The sequence below is a fragment of the Aquila chrysaetos genome, chromosome 23, assembly GCF_900496995.4.
Source record: "Aquila chrysaetos chrysaetos chromosome 23, bAquChr1.4, whole genome shotgun sequence".
Classification (NCBI taxonomy): Eukaryota; Metazoa; Chordata; class Aves; order Accipitriformes; family Accipitridae; genus Aquila; species Aquila chrysaetos.
Window position 1 is genome coordinate 280,987 of NC_044026.1, and position 20,385 is coordinate 301,371.

The 20,385-nt window shown below is 37.6% G+C and overlaps 1 protein-coding gene across 6 annotated transcripts in view; it reads left to right on the top strand.

The window, feature by feature from the left end:
- The window catches only part of MYO16 (myosin XVI), a 393,567-nt gene that overhangs the window by 209,274 nt on the left and 163,908 nt on the right, over positions 1–20,385 (top strand). For all 6 annotated transcript variants that reach the window (XR_003921201.2, XM_029999071.2, XM_029999067.2 and 3 more), the window contains exons 11-15: positions 1,846–1,956; positions 4,137–4,202; positions 7,619–7,746; positions 15,462–15,567; positions 19,145–19,262. Coding sequence is in view for 5 of the 6 variants with exons in the window: in XM_029999071.2 (XP_029854931.1) it covers positions 1,846–1,956; positions 4,137–4,202; positions 7,619–7,746; positions 15,462–15,567; positions 19,145–19,262 (529 nt within the window). In the remaining variant the exon portion in view is untranslated. The remainder of the gene's footprint in view (positions 1–1,845; positions 1,957–4,136; positions 4,203–7,618; positions 7,747–15,461; positions 15,568–19,144; positions 19,263–20,385) is intronic.

The window sequence follows — 20,385 nt, forward strand, 5'->3', positions numbered from 1 at the left end:
AGGTACTATGCAGGGCTCTGGGACTCAACAGAAGCTGGGACCTTGCAAGCCCTGCTAACGTACACCTTTCCTCTGTAAGGAGCTGTGGCTTCATACATAGAGTCATCTAGGTTGGAAAAGACCCTTAAGATCATCGAGTCCAACCGTTAACCTAGCACTGCAAAATCCACCGCTAAACCATGTCCCTAAGCACCACATCTACGCGTCTTTTAAATACCTCCAGGGGTGGTGACTCCACCACTTCCCTGGGCAGCCTGTTCCAATGCTTGATAACCATTTCGGTGAAGGAATATTTCCTAATATCCAATCTAAACCTCCTCTGGCACAACTTGAGGCCATTTCCTCTTGTCCTGTCGCTTGTTATTTGGGAGAAGAGACTGACCCCCACCTCGCTACAGCCTCCTTTCAGGTAGTTGCAGAGCGCGATAAGGTCTCCCCTCAGCCTCCTTTTCTCCAGACTAAGCAACCCCAGTTCCCTCAGCCACTGCTGGTAACTTGTTGTCTAGGCCCTTCATCAGCTTAATTTAATTTATTACAGGCTGTGTAATATTTCTTAGAATTAATTTTGCTCTATTTTGCAGTTTCTTCAGTGGTTAAGCTTGTGTCATTATTCAGTACTGGAGTTAGAGGAAGACAAGAGTAGGTTGACTAGGCCTTGAACCTATGGAAACAATGGAAGTTCAGTATTCGGGATCAGTTCCCCAGTATTAAACACCAGTATCTATAGTCTTTGGGGTCTTCTTGCCAGAAACACGCTCTGTATTCCCTCCAAAATCTCCCTAATCTGCTCGCTGCTTCTGTCACTTGACTCGCTGCCACATGCCACTGCCAGAGGCTGAGGGTGCTGAGTTGTTCTCCAAGAAAGGGCAGTGTCTGCTTTTTTCCTGAGCCTTCATCTTAAGTAGAACAATAAAGCAGAGAAGTTTCATCTTCATTGTCCATCCTCAAAACAGACACTGAGAGAGTATTTTAGTAAACTTTGAACAAACAATTCAGAGTTAGGTATATTTCTAGGTATTCTGCTGACATGCAAAAATGTTTTTCTTCGGGCTGACATAAAAAAGGAATCAACCTACATTTTAAGCGTAGATTGTAATTTATAAGCACAGTGATTAATGTATCAATATTTATTTTGTCTTTAATCAAAATTCCATTATCATCGATTCTTTTTTCTTCTGTCTCCTGTTCTGTCGTTTGGATTATTTTGTTTGTTTGTTTCGTTAGCATTTACTTTGACTTGCAGAACTTATGTTATTCCTCCTAAATCTCAGAAATGTTAAGCTCATTTCATTCACCAGTTTTGGCTAAAGTAGTTGCTTCTGAATCTCTTCTGGTCTCCTTGACAACATGATTCCCACTTCTTATTAACTTCCTTCTCTTTTGCAGGAAAATTTCTAATAGAATTTTAGATTCTGTATGATGAACAGTACTATGAGAGCTTTGTTAAATACTGGGCACTAAATAGTTCACAAATGCACTAACTTTTATAGTCTTGATTTCTTCTGCCATAAACATTTAATGAAGAGAGCAGGGGAATAGCATTTGAGCTGGGAATCTTTATGGGTTCTGCGATAGCAAATGGCATTCTAGTAGGGGTCTGTGTTCTTAAGAGCCCATCAGACTCATGCAGTTATACACCTTAACATTGTTAATAATTTTTTATGTTCTTCTCTTGCTTAAGATTAATAATGTGTAATCGTTTGGGAGGAGTAACGACTTTCCAGTTTCCTAATGCATTTTTTTCCATAAATTCTAGTGATCTAGGTTTATACTTTAGGTTAGAACATCATGGTACAGAACAATTGGTTGTGAAGTTACTTTATTTCTTTAATTTGTGTTTTCCAGATCAAGCTCATGCCTCCAGCTCCAAATGATGACCTGGCTTCTCTGAGTGAGCTAACAGACAGCAGCCTGCTTTATGAGATTCAGAAGCGTTTCAATAATAATCAGATATATGTGAGTTGCTATTCAGCTATCAACAGTAAGCTTTCCAAAAAGAGCAAATGAGAGAATAGGAAAAATAGGATTACTGTCATAACAACTGGACAGTAACCTGCTCCGGACTGATGACTAATATTTAAATGGATCAGGACATATATGCTTGTAAGCCCTGCAATTTCTCAAGTTTATATAGGAAAAGCAGAAATAAAAAACGGAATAACACTTCAAATAGGTTTGGAAATAATTTATGTGTGTTTACTTCACAGAGGAAGTGTATTGGTAAAAATTGATAGGCACATGTAATCTTCCTTCTCAAACCACCAAAAGAGCCTTCCATCTTTAACATTATGTTAACTTAATTTTAATAGAGCACATGATTACTGGAAATTTAAAAGAAATTTAGATTTTAAAAGCTTAGAATTCAGTGTGGGAGATTTAATTAATCATTATCTCTTCCTATATTACGGAAATCATTCTCTATATTGTAATGTTAATCATCTAGATACCAAATGAAATAATTATAGCAAGATTTTTGTAAAGCAGGTTTTCCTAGTTGTGCCATAATAAAGTTGGGAGGCATCTGGTTAGGCGTAGATTACTTCTGGAGAAAAATCTTCACTTGAAAATTTTTGTATCCCTGTTCATATCTTACTCATAACTTACTTCTAAGTTACTGAACAGCTGAGTGGCATGTTAATGTGAAACACAGAAATTGTTTTTAAATGTATAAGTTGTTTGCACTGTTTAGACTAAAGGAATATGGGAAGTTGGCATGTTGCTGTGAATACTTTTGAAATCATGGGAACTTCAATTCTAGGTGTTATGGCATTCAATGATAATAAAAATTCTGGTTTTTAGAATCAAGTATCAAATCCTATTTTACTATGAGCATTTATTTTCCTTTATCTCACATGCCAAACACAGATAACTTTAACTGAATTCAGGAGGATCCACAGATACTTAGTAAAAGGAAGTCTTCTTTTATTTTAAAATACTAAAGATTTCACCTCAGAGGATCTCATACCCTGCTCTGGCATTCTCCTTAGCTTAATGAAAATTTATAGGCAGTGGTCATTTATACTCTGCTCAACAGCAGCCATTGTGCTTTGGTTGAGTGTCAGCATCAGTGCTGAAAACCCTTGCATCTTTGGGTGATTTGGTTCTCAAACTTAGAAGGAAAAGTACGTGGACTCCAATTCCAAACCAAAATCCTCCTTAGCGCTGAACACTTGCTGTTTCATGTTTCCTGAAGGTTAATAAAGTTCCATTCTGCAGGAAAATCCAAGAGTGAAGTTGGGGTAGGTGAGAGAGAGGAAATGAATTACTGCATTTCAGAAGAAAAATAGTACCTTTACTACAAAAGGCATTATTTTCCACCTCCCCAAATCAGAATGCTTCGTTTTGAAAAAGGTAGCATGACTGGGACTGTTCACATGATGGTTTGCTGTCTGACCTCTTCAGAGACAGAGGTCTGGCATTTTTGCATTATAGTAGCTGCATAATGCAGCAGCTACATATGTGGAGTGAGAAGTATAGCAGCAAGGGTGACATACAATCTTCTATTTAAGTACGTCTTTCACGTATGAGTGTTTAAATACGGAATAATAAAATCTTAGCACTTTTGCAATCAGTGGCTGGTGTGCTATTTTTAATATAGGCAGGGGTTTTTTTCTATATGCATGTACATATGTTCACATACACTTACACATGCATAAATACTTCTATATGTATCAATTGCTCCGTCTTATCCCACAAGCAACTTACTTTAATGTATCAGTTCTAGGTAATCATTACAGCATTTCTAAATCATGTAATCTATCCCATAAAAAATTGCTTGAGGAACTTGTTTATGTGGTAGGCATGTCACATTTTTGTAGTTTCACAAATGGTAAATTACAAATTAACTTTCAGATAATCTGCCAATAATACATGCAGTGCAATTCTTCTATGCATAATTTTCCATTATGAAGAACTCAGTTTTATTATAAAAAGAGTAATTAATGCTGTCCGAATTGTAAATTTAGATCTCAATTTAAAGTTACGAAGTTAAAGGCTCTGAATTCGAGAATTATGTTTAATATGTTGATAGCTAGATTTAAGTGGCTTTGCCAAAAGTCCTTTCTGGAAAAAACCGTTAGCCTCCTTAAAGATTTAATTTATTACTTAATAAAGCAATTATTCCTTCTTTTTTTCAGACCTACGTTGGTGATATACTGTTGCTTGTTAACCCGTTTAAAGACCTTCCTATTTATTCTACTATGGTAAGCATTCTCTTTTTAAAATCTTACAGTGTGGATCTTTTTCAGTGGATTCATATAGTTCATTTGGCAGGCCAACCCCCTAAAATTAATTAACATATATATGCCCTTTTTTATGTTGGGAGCATCTTAGTTTTAATATTTTAGCAAAATTTTTTAAAATTTCTTCCAAGATCCCACTATTTTTGCTGCGTCTTATTTGTGAAACAGCCATGTTGCTAATGTTTTGTATGAGCAGTAGCACTCTGATTGTTTAAAAATAGTACCTGATGTATAACATGACCTCGGTGGTTTCTGCCACAGCCAAACTTGCAAAAATAGACGCACGCTGCACGCAGCGGTTGTTTGAGTTCACACCTCCCTTGCCCAAACACAATTACGGAGATAAAATCTCGACTGGTGCAGAAGGACTCCAAATGGCTGGCTGGCTGAGCCCTGCACCAGGCCACACAGTCCAGACACCGTACGGGCAATGAGTACCAAGTGCTCGGCACAGGCGTGCACTGCACTGGGGCGGTCGTTCAGGGGTGGCTTGCGTTGGGCAGAGGGGACTTGAGGCTGCGTGTGCCCCGTTGTACGCACAAGGCCGCCTCAGCAGTGCTCCGGGTGTTTCTCTCTTGAATAGTAGTAGTAGCCTTACCCTTCTCGTCTTTCCGTTGTGAGACAGACTGGTTATTTACCAGGGGCTTATCGTTTCAGTACCTAGACACTGATACCAAGTTAAGCGGACTTTGTAGATCAGTGGGAGTAACATAAATTCAAATGATCTGATCTCTCCTTCATCCTCACTCAGCCATTTTAGAGACAGTGTTAGTTTAACTGTTAATTTATTTCCCCCTCTCCCTGTTATTTTCGCATTGATGCACTGAGATCACGTTACTGCACAGAGATCAGGCTCCCTGTTGTGTTAGGGAGTGTTCAAATATGTTTACTTAGCTTAGAAGAATTACAAAGGGTTCAAAATTTGGTAAGCAAATTGTAGCCTGTGGCTGCTTGCGTTGTGTCATGTGGCTTTGTGTGTATCAGTAGTAAATTTGAGAGAAAGAAATGCTGTGACGTTCAATGGCAGGAGCCGCAGATTCCAAGTTGGGAGCCTAAATTTAGTTTCTAGAAATGGGAATCATCCATCATCCCCAAGGCTTTAGATGATGGTATTTTTTCCTGTCACTGTGTATTTTACATTAGATACATGATTTTGTGCACCGAGAACTGTAAAGAAAAAGAATTCAGGCAATAGTCTTACGTATTAAAATGTTTCCTGAACATTTGCTGCATCTTCTCTTGACCTCTCTGTGATAGATCTATTGTAGCAAGTTTAGCATGAGACACTTTTTGTCCTGTAATTGTTTGGGTCACCTTGCTTTGATCATTGCTTTTACTCTGTCATTATCTGCATGGCATTGTGCATTAGGCAGGTATTTCCCAGGCAATCAAAAACCCATGGTTGTAAAATAGCTTTGTTTTCTCTGTTTTTGAAATGCTCAAATATATTGCAGCAGCTTAGCTGGTATTATGTTGAAGTCTGTAAGTGTTAGATGGTCTGTATATTAAAGTAATAAAAATTGATGATGTCAGTTCCTCACTAGACAGTGACATGCTGTATGATGTGGCTCATTTTTTAGCATTTTTGTTTCAGGTATGTGGTTTGTTAGCTGTCAAAAAAAGAATGCAAAGATATGTTGGGCATGATACTATTTTTAAAACCGGGATGAAGCAGTGAAAAGATTATCCTGTACATTTTTCAATAATAGCAACACTTCAGGTTTTCTTCTCTCTTTTTAAAAACACTTCTTATAACTTCTCGGCAATCTTTTATTTTGATATCCCACACTGACTTCCCACACTTAGTTCCAATAGAATACTACTAAAATAAATCTTTTTATAAGCAATTATTCACTCTGAGATGACGTAAAGAATCATACGTTGATGGACGCTGATACACATTTCTTTGTATGCAATTCAGTGTAATTGCTAGATGATAGTGCATTTTTACATGGAAATACACTGTACTACCATACTATACGTTATAGTAGCACTATACTACTAGGAACATGCAGAGGCCACTTGGAAGGTATCATAGTAACAGTTCACATAAGTGCTTGTGCTACGGTTGTCCTGCTTTGTTACGTTTGTGCAGAATTTATTTGTGTCCAATTAGGGCAAATATATTCTTGAAGTTCGTGTGTTAGAAAAATCTGTAAACTTGGAAAGTACTTGTGACATTATGCAGTGAGCGTGTGTGTGAAGGTTTCTGGTTTTGCTTTGTGACATGCTGAAATGATTCCTTGAGAATCGGTGTGGATTTTATCTTGTTTAGTCTGGTAGCTTGAAAGGCCTGAATGAGAATGGGGCCGTATTGTGGAGGATTCATTCAGCCACACCATTGTAGATGCCTCAAGATTCAATAGTTTAATATCTAAATAAATAAGACAGGGTGATAGGCACCTGATTAGTTTGGAAAAAGGAGCAAATACAAAATGACACTGTGGTGGAAAGGCTGTTAGAGAGAATAGTTGGCTAAAACAGGGAATGGTGGAAAGGATGGGATTTGGTTGTTTAAGTGATAGCATCCACTATCATTCTAGATGCTTCATAGTGTTCCAGTTGTACCCCCGCTGCCATGGGTTTATGTAGAGCCTGAGTTAATTTTCTAAACCCATGAAAAGGTCTGATAAAAGCTATATAATAAGGTAGGTAAAATTGTTTATTTAAGGATATTTGTAAAATGGTATGGTGTTTCTGCTCACAATCTTATCTAAATCACATTCCGTATTTTCTTTATTATATTTATTTATTCTGAAAGAACAGAATTGCAGATATTCGCAGACTATCTAATTTTTCTAAAATCTGCTTGATATTAGCTGAAAGAACATCAGGATATTCTCAGAAAAAAATGAGGTTTCAGTAGCAGATAATTGGTTCTACTTATACTTAAGCTTTAAGGATAGTACGTGTTGCCAGCTATGTGTATCACAGAAGGTGTTTTATGTTGCAGAGACAGTATTTGTGGGAGACTGCTCTGTCATGTAATAAATTAATTAGCTTATAACTTAAGGCTTTGATTCCAATTTTAACTTTTCATGGGATGGTCATATTTCATTTTCTAAGATTTTAAGTCAAGACATTGAGAAACTATAAACGTGAGGTATAAAGAAGTAACTTGCTAGGTTTTGTTTTACTCAGTGCACAAACCAGTATTGTTTAGTCCTCTAGTTACATTTGATTTTGTATCTTAAGTAGATTTTCTATGCTTACACCTCTGTTTTAATTAAATCTTAATAGATACTGTAATGGTACCACTTATATACATGCAGAGATTCTGTTCATAATGCTTAGAGAGCTTTACAAAAGACCCAGGATTAGGGGGATGAAACATAATTGAAATGTATTGATCATGTTAATTTTCTACAATTTTTCAGGTCACCCAGCTTTATTTAAGTAACTCTGGAAAACTGTGCTCCTCACTTCCCCCACATATATTTTCCTGTGCTGAAAGAGCTTACCACATGCTATTCCAGGAGCAGCATCCCCAGTGCTTTATCCTCAGGTGAAAATTTATCTTTCTATTAACTAATTTGTAACTCCTGCCTTTCAGCTGTTTCCCTGAAGACTCAGCAATTGAGATTTCCATTTTATTTTTTCCTCCAGCTGATTTCTTTCTGTGTACTGATCTCTGTATCATATGTTAGAGCAAAAGAGAACTCAAAAAGGTTTAATTACATCTCAAGTTCATGAATTATCTTGGGGAATTGCCATTCCATCTAGCTGCATCTACTTAGGAACAAAGAGTTGATGGTAAAGAATTAAAAACTGCTGTGTGTGTTTGCTAATATTACATGGATCAGGATTAGAAATAGAATCTAATGACAATAAAAATGGGAAGTCCTTGACTAAATTATAAATCTCTGAGTTGGGGCACCTGTACTGGAGTTTCCACTCTGCCTCACATGTTTGTGAGGCCATGACTTTGTTATTTAGCTCTCCAACTTCAAATTGGACTTGACTAGTTCCTTATTCACGGTGTTGTTTCAATGATAAATAACTTCAACATTGTGAATAAATGTATTCAAAATCTCCAGTGAAACAGAGTTTCATCCAAATATGCTGGTTTTACAATGGTGAAACTTTGACTTCATTTGGAACTTTGGATCTCCAGATCTGTTAATCTTGCTCTTGAACTACTTCTAATTATAAGAAAACAATACTATGAAATAGAGAGGAAATTATACTCAAAATCAGCTAATAATGCTGTTTTAGAGTTATAAGAGTTAAAATGAACACATAAATGCAGCCATATGTATCCATTTATATTGCGTTCTGTTTATGTGGATACAGACTCGAGTGAGTATCTGAAGTTCTGTACATTAAGTCTTCAAATAATCTGAATATTGTAACTAAATGTTTCTTTTAAAAGCATAGTTTATAAAAAATATAGTTTATAAGTTTCTAAATTATAAATGTTTAAATTATTTCTGTGTGGAACTGACTGTTGATTGGTTGAAACAAATGGTAACCTTTTTATAACCTAATCAGAATGGAATAGTTACTTATCCAGTGAGCAGTGACATTTAAGCAGAGGTACAAACAATATTAAAAATCATTACTGTATGTTTATATTACCTTCTTGTTAATATTAACTCTTGTTTAGATATAGTAATTTTGATAAAAATAAGAAATAGCCTATGGCACTGTTTTCAGCATTTTCTTCAAAGTAGAAACTTGGGACACTGCTAATTGATTAATATCTTCGTGAAGTTGCCTGTAAGTGTAGACAGAGAAGAAGCAGAAAATAATATTTACTAACACTTCAAGGAAAAGGCTAACTGCCAAGTTAAGTATTGCGTAGTAGTAGTACACAAAGAATATTCTACTTAATAATAAATGGCTTTGATATCAGGGAATAGTTGCTACTGATGATTTCATGTCAGGATGTCAGGGCATGTATTAAGGCCCACTGTCTTGATCAGTGCCCAGCCCACCGTAGCTTATCATAAATCAGTGTCCTGATGGAGAATGTGACAAGAGAGTGCTCTGTTGATAGCATCAGCACTTGGCAAGACGTTTGCGTATCACATCAAGGCATATCCTTTATGTGGCTAATTAATTAGATCTAAAGGTAACTTGTGAAAATGGAAGCTGCAAGGAAAGCATCTGGTAATTTGGAATAGGAGGTACGTATAGCTGCAATTTAACAGAAACAGCTAGAAACAGTTCTTTGTAAATATGTAAATACCTTTCTTCTGCTAGCACTAAATGAGAAAACAGAAGGGAATTGAGATTTTTTAGAAGTTCATAAAGAGGTATTAAAAATGGGATATTCTCATTATATTAGTCCATTGTTAGAATCTAAATAATTAATGTCTGGAAAGTAAAGGTGATACAGGAAATTTCCATTGGTTTTCTGACAACAACAACAACAACAATAATAATAGTCTGAAAAATATCCATGATGTAACTCAAGTGATTCATCTACCCCCTTGCTGTCACCTGATCATGTGTGTGTGCATGAACTTGTGTGTGTGGTCAAAATGGATTTCTGCTTTCTTGCTATTTCAACTGTAAAACAACATTAGCTATCAGCAAGAGAAGGCTCTTCCGCTGCTGTGAGGGATGTTTCGTTGGTCACATCTATGGTAATAAACAGCACGGAGCAGGGCTTACTTTCTGGCCCTGAGGGCCTGTGGTATAGCATCCAGTCAGTTTTTCTTTGATTTTTCACTTGAAGAGGGGTTTGTGGAGAAGTTTTCAAGATCTCCGTTTCATTTCCTATCAGAACCAAATAACTGCAATTCTATAGTTCTGAAATACTCCAAGCTTTCGTGTTTTACTTTGTTTTCTCCAACCTCTCTTATCAAGCATACTCTCATTCCTGAGTAAGAAATTCTATACATGTTTGGCCTACGGCCTGTAATTTTAAAATACCTCCAGTTACAAAGCTGAGTTGTGGGTACATTTCTATGCATGCATGTATAGTGCGATGAGTGTGCCTAATAACAAATTTTAAAAACAAAAAAATACACTTCCCTCTAATGTGGAATCACAGGCTGAATGAAGATGGGGAAGCTCGGAGAAGCTCTCTGTAGCTAGAAAGGCCATTTCATATAAGTGCTCGGAAGAAAGAAGACAGTGGATGAACAAGTGAAAAGGACTCATAGATCCATGAGAATGCTACAGTGGAATAAGCTGGCTAGGAGTGCTTCTGCCCTTCTACCTTTGGCTGCTCGTTTCCTCATGTCCCCACCATCCTTTGTGTCAACACAAACGTTCAGATGGTGGCATGGTGAACTGGGCTGGAGAAATACTCTCAGGGCAAAACTGTACCTGGGAGGGTGGTGGTGATGTTGAGGAGCTATTGTAACCGGAATCTGTTCCAAAGCCATTTTCCCCTAGAAGTGAAGTGAGTTGCCAAAGCAGGACTGGCCGGGCCCACTGGTTTTGGTAGTGGTTTTGGCTTAGACTAAATACTTCCTAGAATCCCAGTACCATGTTTGTTGCTGCTGTAATATTGGAATGGTTGGCCTGAGACACTGTCCAAGTCGGAGCTCTTACAGTGATGAATATTGGTATGCCATGTAGGAAAACAGCCACACCAAATTGGAAGGTTGTTAGTTTTGTTTGTTTTTATTAGTAGTAAATCCAGTGAAAGGAGATTATCCCTGTGGGTATGCACTAATCTCAAGATTAAATTCCCTTGATATCTAAGATACACTATTTTGGCATATGAGCACTCTTGGGATTGCACACTGAGAGTATACTCTGCCTTCTGTTGTCGTCATTAGCAAGTGAAACATGATGCAGTTATAGAATAAAACCCTCAAATCTATATTTATTTATCCCTTGTGCAACTTCCATCTGATTTTGTTTTTACTGGTTTTCTTTAGCTGCTTGTCTCTAGTGATATGTTTAGAGTAGAAGCTCTTCAGGGCCAGACCATTCCTATATTGTATCCTTAGCCAGATATCGTTGGAGTCTCCTGACTCCACACAAATGATTGTGATAATGATAGCAATTAAAATATGGAAGCAGAGACTCCACCCTTTTCTTTGGGAACAATAACAAAGATTTGGCAGTGAGCACTCCCGTGATTACAGGGAAAGGGTTTGTAGCTGCAGATCTATTGTGGCTTCCCCCTGAGCACAAAAATCAAGCTAATAGAAAGTCAGCACTTCTGTCATGAGTGCCACGCTACCTGGTATTTGCAGAAACAACATCTGGCTTGTGCCAGATGAAGGAAAAATATCCCTTCTGTAGTGTCAGCACCTAATACTTACTTTTCTGTTTTCTGTGCCTAAAGACACTATAGGAATGGAAGTGTTCCCACCTATCCGTAGCGTACAGAAGTTGGTGTGTATCAGATCACCTTAGAACTGCTTAGTGGAAGGCAAGCTTTAAGACCAAGAGCAAGTCAAAGAAAAATTTCCAACCAGTGGTTAAAATATAAGAAAAAAAACAAAGTGGAAATGAACAAAACGATCTATCAAATGTGAAATGTTCTTTCCTAGAAGTGAGATTCTGTTGTAAGTTGTTGTTCACACACCTTTGGTCAGAATTAAAAATGAAATGCAGACAGTAAAACCCTGTCACTTATATGATCTGAAGTGGCAGGTACATTCCTCCTTACGTGTTTTATATTTTGTCATATTTTTCCCTAAACAGATGTTTTATAGTATTTATTTATACTGGTATTAACACTTGCTAAACAATAATGATTCAATTATCTGAATTCAAAAAGGTATAGACTAACCTAGCTGATATGCAGAAATTGAGGGTAAGCAAGATGTACTTCTCAGTACTTGCAGGAATTATTTCTTAAAATTTTGCCTGGGGTTTGCTGTTTTCTGACTATTGTAGCTGGGCTTTCTTGGTTAACTACTTCTACATGATGGTTCTGTCTGTCCACCTCTGAGTCCCCCTCCACCCAATAACTTTGGAACCCATTGGCCTCTAACAGCCATGGTGGTCTCAGAGCTGGGGTGTTCACACAGGCTTTGTGGTTTTTGGGAACTGTCACAAAGGCTGTTGTAATGACTGGCACAGCTATTCTGAAAGGGAGCACAGGAATTGTTCTCTAAGCAGAATTAAATTGTTAAAGCAAAGATATTGTGGACAACAGGGACATGACAAAGCATTTTACTCAAACCTCAAAGGAGATGGAATAAACAAGATCTGGTTCAAGGTGCCAAATTACTTTTTCATTATTAAATTATTTATTGCCCAAATGTTCCAAACAATGATATCAACAATAAAAACTTTATCTAACATAGCATTTCTTTCTCAATGCTTCAATCTATATTTCACTAGGAGTGAACATAACCCTTTGAAATGCACAGAACAACTAAGCAACATTGTGCCTCTCTTTCAGCAACCAAGTTCTAGTGAATTCTGACCCCTGAACTGTACTCTAGCAACCACTTTAGCCAACAAACTGCTGTGACACTACTGGAAAAAACGTCAATCCCTGTAAAATTAACAGTTGTGCTGAGAGTGTTGAATCTTTGTGGCTGTGTCACTGCAATGTTTAGGAAACAGCAACCTTGAGAAGTATTCAAGAAGGCACAGAAACTGTCCACTTTGTGCATCCTTGCATGGTCCTGTGTTATCTTGGGCCACAGCTTGCAGTGAAAAGCAAAACACAGCTTTATTTAAAAAGTGAAACAAATTAATTGTGAAGTGGGGAAACTGATGGTGAACATTCCAGTTCCTTTGAGAAGGCATTTTTCTGTTTTTAATTATAATTTGCAAGCCTGCTTTTGTAATACTTGAAAACAATCAAAGGTGCATCAAATATTATTTTAGCATCCCTTCTTCCCTCCCCATCCCACAATTTCTTCAGTTGTCAGAAAGATGTTTTGAAAAATAACCCCACCCTGCTAATCTTGGAAAAGCCTTCTGTTAAAGGAGCTGGTTTTGGCAGATGAGGTTGGGCCTAAGCAAACAAAATAATAAAATACTTCAACAATTTGTTGAATACCAAGTCTTGTTCAGCCCTCAGAATGGTACAAATACTTGTCTGCTGGATATAAAGGGCAGTACACGTTGGACAAGCTGTGAGTTGTTACAAACTATGAATTATTTCAGATCTGATTTTCAAACATATATGAACACTTCCGCTCAGTGGCATCATCTGTAGCTGGGGCTGTACTAAACTTAAGAGATGTTTTAACTTCAGAGAAGTTCCTTAACAGCTGAAATAACAGAAGAGCCACTGTTGCTGATCTTGTTGGTAACCTGCAGTATAGTGATAGCAGGTTGCAGCTGTGATTTTGGATTAAGTATGTTGTGCAGGGACAAAATTATTCCATCATCATGACACACAGGTGCCAGTGGACTGACCAATGTGAGTGGGCAGTAGGAGGGGTGGTGCTGGATAGATTTATATCCGTCTGTAAGCTCACTGACTTTCTGGATAATACAGGCATAAGATCCGTAATTTGCAAGAGTATGAAATGTCTCTAGGGGAGGAGTATCACAGGACTAATGCCCTGTTTCTCTGTATTCTGCTCCTGTTAGTGATAACAGGCAAGGGAAAAATGGAATTTGGACACTACCAGTATAAAGGCAGAAAGTTAATGCTAATTCTTAAGAACAGAGGCAGCATGGTACAATTACCATTTGGAGAGTAAAGTCATCGTTAAGAGGGCAGAGAAGCATGCTGATTTTAGAGGGTGACATTGAGTATCATCTGGCTTCTGAAACTCTTCCGGAAAGTTAGAAGCTGAAGATCTGAGTGAGGGATAGTGGACTTACGGAGCACCTTGTCAATTCTGTAGAGATAATAGTTTCATAATAGCTGTGACAGTGACCTTCTTGACTTCACATGATTTCTTTTGTTCTAAGACCTGGTTTAAATATGGCTTTGTGACCTATTATTTGAGGTTTTTGCATAACATATATTCAGGTTACAATCCTTTGCAGTCTTGGACCACAAACCTCCTACTGAAGCCAATATGAGTTTGAAGTCCAGGGTCGGACTCCAGCTTGTTACAGAAACATGGATGACATAGATAAAAGCAGTTTGACACATCACATATAGTAATGAGACATCTGTCTTGTCACCTAAGATGACAGTTTACCAGACAAACTAATAAGATACTCACCAGAGCTGTCCATAAGAGTTGAATGAGATTAAATGGTGCAGAGATCCCATCCCTGTCTAATTATGAAGACCTTTTTGTCCTTCCCCCTTTTGTTTCTTCCTTTATTTAATTGATTTCTCCTTTGAAGTGGGATTTGAATAGATAAAGCAATGGCCAGACAGATACTGTGTTTTGCTGCCCTCTCATTTTCAGAAACTGAACTATAGAGATAACAGACTGACCAGCCAGCATGGCCATTGTACTTGTGAAAAATGTAACTGGCTTTTGTAGAAACAGCCTTTTAAATTTGATCAAGCAGATAAATGAAGGAAGAACATCAAATTACATTTTGTTTGGTTCAGTTGTCTATAAAGAAAACAACTTCTTATAATTGAAGTAAGAAATTCTTACATTACTTTCTTAATCAGACTTCACTAACTTTATCCTTTCCATCTCTTTTAGTTTTTTTCCTTCCTTTTCCGTGCTTAAAGTGCACTATTGAGTTTGCTTCCTTCCCCCATCCCTCTGCTTTTCTGTTGTTTCTTCCCACCTTCAATGTTCATATTGCCTTTTGCCTTGTTTTCTTTGCTCATTTACCCCTTCAGAGATTCTCATTCTTTGGAATATTTATTCCACATCATGAATAAGAAATGAAGTGAAACAGGATCACTGAAGTCAGAGTGTATTGCACTGCAGAAACTGGGCAGGTTGTAAAATCAATCATCTTTTTCTTTTCCTTCCTGTTCCTTTCCTATTTCCTTTCCCTTCTTCTTATTGTATTCTGCCCTTTCCTTCTGACTCCCATCGTTACCACAGTAGTATTTCCCCATCTGCAAAGACAACCAGGCAGCATAAGTGGGCTCCTTTGCTGGACAGAAGATAAAGGAGGGGATAAAATCTGTGCTATAAATAGCTTCAGAATGGCTTGAAAGCTTTAGATTTGATTGGCTTGGCTTGTGGTGCAAGACAATATAGCTTGACAGCTCTGACAGCCCTCATGAACATAGGCAGCCAGTCTATCTCCTACGTTCTGCTCTATGCCATCATAAACATTCTGTTATTTGAAATGGAAGTTTGACTGAGATATCTTAAATTCATTCAAACAGAGCTAGTAGAGAATATAAATAACATACCAAATGTGAAAATAACAATGATTTCCCCCTCTCTCTTGCCTGTCATCTTGCAGTGGAGAAAGTGGTTCTGGGAAGACTGAAGCCTGCAAACAGATAGTGAAGCACCTCACTTGCAGAGCCAGCTCCAGCAGAAATACCTTTGATACAAAGATACAACATGTAAGTAGTGTTCTGATCATTGAGTAGAACAAAGCAAAAATCTGGCCTCTTGGACAGGCAAAGACATTTGAACTGTAAGGAAAAAGGCATCTGCTATGCAGAAGTTCATAAAGGGTCTTTTTTCACCGTTGAAGTCAAAGGAGGTTTCTTTCCCTGAATTAACCTGACTGGGAACAGGATTAAGCTCACATTGATGTGATGAGAGGCATCTGAAAAGTGGAGGCCAGTTTTGTATCTATATGTTTTGGTGACTTTGGAAAGCGGTGTTTCAGTGAATAGGAACGTTTGTGTGATAAGGTACTGTCTCCTAAATGTGTACTAACTGTCTTCAGTAAGTAAATAAATTTATCTGTATGGTTGTGGTGATGCTTCTCTGGACAGTATAGGAAGTGCTGAGGCAACTGAAGTAGTATGTAAGACAGGTACTGGAAAGTTGCAGGAAAATTGCAAGGACTGAACAAATTTATATGTCCCAGTGTTTGTATACTAAATATGTTTATGAAATAGGCAAGAGTTCTGAATATTTGCTCAGTCATATTTAATTCCCACAGCAGAACCAAACTGTGCTTAGTGCATATCATGAAATCATGAGAACCTGCTTCACATATCAGATGAATTTCTCTCCTTGCTAGTACATTGTAAATATAAGGTTTTGTTTGACTGAACATTGCAAATTTCACTGTTACAGCTGTACACTACTAGAAAAGTTCATACTGACCTTTTAAATTATGCTGAACCCTAGATTGCCAATTCAAATTCTTTTTAAAAATTGCCTTTCCTGATAAAACTTCTCATCTGAGATCCCAGCTCAGAGAGAGATTTACATAGAATGTTTTAGCACAGTCTGCATTATCATAGCTCAGTTCTGAGTTTCATACTTAAAAAAAAAATACATTTAGACTCTTCAACCCCCTCTGGTGACCTTCCTCTACAGCACTTACAGTCAACCTGAGATACTTTTTTTTTTTAGCTTTCACCTGCCATGTGCATGATATTCAGCAGAACTCTAGAATCATTTGTTGTGGGGTTTTTTAATAGCATCACATGCATCATTGAAAACACATTGCTTGCTTCCTGAATTATGCATGATTCAGTCCAGAAAGATGATAAAATAGTGTCAGAAGTACAGCTGACACTAACAGACAACCTACAAATCAGGATTATTGGGATGTGGGAAAGACTACAGGTAGACTGGTTCATTTTTTGCACATTCCAGCTGATAAGGTAATAAAAGTCTTGTGGATTTTAGAAAACAGTGTTGCATTTGTGTTTTTTGAAGACATTAAAAAAGCGTGATGACACTGAAAACACTACAACCGAATAAGCTGTAGCTTTGCTTTACTTCGTGTAGTCATACAATTGCCATGTTAAAGTGTTTTTCACAGTGTTGTCTGATTCATTGTTGATGTTTCTAAACTGACACATTTAATCTTGGTTTCACGTGACAATGTTAAGAATATCCTTGTTATTTTTTCACTTTTTTTATTTAAATTTGAAAGTCTAGTGTTGCAATAATACCATTATGTAGGAACAGTACACTTTTACTTTATTTTTAAACCCAGGAGCGAGATCTACAACTGGTGTCTATTTCTACTGTGTATTTTTTTTATTTACTACCTACACAGGTTTACTTACACTTTTGAACTGATGAGGCCATAGACGTTATTCAAGTAGAACTGCAAAATTCAGTTCAGATCCTCCAAGTCCGTTTCTTTCCTAAAGTTCAGATTAAGTAGTGAGTAGAAGAATTAAGTAAATAAGTAACTTAGTGAATAAGCAACTGAAAACTCTGTGTTTTGGATATAAATATGGCAGCAGTGGGAATTGGGAGGTGTGGGAAGTAGTATTGTCTCTGCTGCAATTTATCTCCTGACCACAGGAAAATTCCTAGGGACAACTGTCATGAGCCAGTGCAAATGAAGTAAGATGTTGTCCTCAGTTAAGAAGAGGAATCAGTGTGGGAGGGGGTTGACCAGGCCTAATTTTCTCCATCTAAAAATTAGTTGACTCTGTAGACTAGTTTAACCTACTCTACATCTGTGTAGTAAACTGAACAGCAATCCCTAACATGCAGTTGTTACACTGCTCCCTGACACAGTTTAAATCCCCAACAGGTCCTGTGGCCACAGTTCAGAGGACAGCATGTGCCAGGGACCATTCACAACAGCATGTCCACCCTGTTGTGCAAAAGAAGAGGTGTTAGATGTCTGAGTGTGAACCTTATTGTGCCACTTGCCATTGAGGGTAGAGAGTCCAGCTCCTGGTCTTATTTAGTTTAATAGCATAGATGTAGCCATAAGTGTCAATGCGTCTTAGTCAATGCAGACAGAAGAGAATCATCACATATTAAGAAAAATGGGTTGCCTTTTGGTTATAGAAAGATCCCTTGTAACTAGCTTAGCTGGGACACCTGACTTCAGACAGCAAAGGTAGATGTAGTAAATGCCACCCATGGGGAATCAAGTAGAGGTTCTGGTTTAGTTGCTTTATAAAGTGCTTTAATGAACACGATAGCCTGGATTCGTTCCTGCTGCAGTGATGCATAGCACCATTAAAGTTAATAAAGCAGCATGGGTTAAACCAAGTGCTGAATTAGCCTAATGATCAAATAAATCCTAACCACTACTGGAGTGGAACCAAAACTAGGCTGACTAGTTTTCTGCTGCCACCTACTGCACAAATGGATGATTTAATTAATAATTCTGAAAGGTCTGATTTTCAGAGCTTCTGTCTTTATGACTGGAACCACATGTTATCTGTGCCACTCCACAGCCCTCTTCTCTCCCCAGCTATGTCATCCAGCTTCAGCAAAACAGTGTTACATCAGAACAACAGTGTATGTGGGCCACTTTGCAATGAATTTCTTAGGATGCAAAAGAGGAAAGTGCTAAAGGGAATACTTCAGGGTGTAAGGGGTATAAGAAACTAATTAGACATAAAAAAGCTAAATACAGAGAAAACATGGAATAAAGATGGCATATGTAATGCTTTCGTTTTAAATGCTGTTTTAAAAAAACCTGCTGTGACCATGAAGATGTAACATGGAAATGCATTAGTGAGAGATGCCATAAAAAAGTCTGAATCTGTTTTTTTCCTCAGTTTTTCCACTAGTGTAATGCTGAAGTAATTCTATTTGAAATCCATATTTTATGCCATTTCTGGCATCATGTAAAGCTTGTAAATTCCTTTGGTTGGTTATTAGTACTGACTGACTGTAACTTTACAAGCAAAGCTGCCTTCAAAGATCCTAATGTTTTTGCTAAGCGTGCCAGCTCTGGGCATATGACTGCAGTCACTTGTATCCAAACTACCAGTAAGGACACAGCTTGCATGTGAGCCATTGTCTTTCCCCTTCCATTTACAACTTCCACTATTCTGGCAGCACTTTTTTTTTCCTTTTGAGCTATCTTACTTTAATTTCTATTTAGAAAAAAACTTGCAAGGAATTTGTTACATTACAAGCTGAAAAATGGTCTTGCCCCCGCAGTTACTGATCACAAACCAACCTCACTGATGTTTATTGAAATATCTTCCTGTTTATTTCCTCTCTTACTACTTCTTTATCATTGTCTTGCAGGTAAACTGTATCTTGGAGGCTTTTGGACATGCTAAGACACCCTTGAATGATTTTTCCAGCTGTTTTATAAAATATTTTGAGCTACAGTTTTGTGAGAAGAAAAAAATGTTAATTGCAGGTAAGTATCATTTAATATGTTTACTTTGATATCGCCCACAGACTAGTAGATCAGGGATCCCAGTGTGCCATACACAGAGTTAAGAGTACATGAAAAAGGCAAAGGTGTTTTAGGGAGTGTCAGAGGAACATGTTTAATAGCATGTGAATTCATAGCTTGTCAAGGGTAGTATTAAGAGGGAGAGCCCCATTCTGTGCAACCACGAGGTGGCAGAGAAAGACAAGAAAAAGAGTTAACACCACTGATGCCTCATCCTAGGAAACCACATCTCCTTTTATGCCCGAGATTAACAAACTGTGACAGCTGTGTATTGCTTTACTGTGAAATAAAAGCAACAGAGAGATTAATTTTTGCATTTGTATCCTGTATTGGGTATTTTAAGTATCCCTTAAACAAGTGATAAAATCATGTGTTTAGGGCAAACAAAATACAAGTATCCTCTGTAATACTGAAATTAGAAGTAATTTATTACAGCTTTGAGCTTCTTCTAAAGGAACTAGGAACCATACTGATGTTTATTCTCATTAGAGGTAAGATAGTGTGGAATTTGTGCCTGATTTCAGAGTAAGTGGGAGTCTTCTAATCCACACTAAGCGTTCATTAGTGGAAAAAAATGAATATTGGGCAAAACTTCACTTGGATTCTGAAAACTCTGATCTTCGGAGGCAGTCAGGGAGAGGTTTCATTTCTGGTCTGCATAGGTCATCGTAAGTTACTCTGTGCTAAAGCGAGAGGTGTGTGCAGAAATAACTGTACACAGACAGTTTCCTACTTGCACTGATCTTCCTGGACGGAAAAGCTGTGTGATGAGACACACTTTTGATCCAAGTAAATTAAATTCCGTTGGATAAACGTTTCCAAAACGACTCATTTTTTGTCGATTTAAATGTATTTATGCTTTTGGAAGAGTTTCCTAAAAATATCCTTTGGAAATACTTCATAGTGGGAATTACAGTTCATTTTCTTGTGAGAGTTCACTGTACCCTAGCAAATACAATAGTTTCTCCGGTGAAAATGTCACTGCATGGGAAATTACTGTCACTTTTTTCTGATTTGTTCTACAATAGATATACAGGATGTTTGTAAAGAAAATGTAAAACTAAAAAGTGTGGTGGGGTTTTTT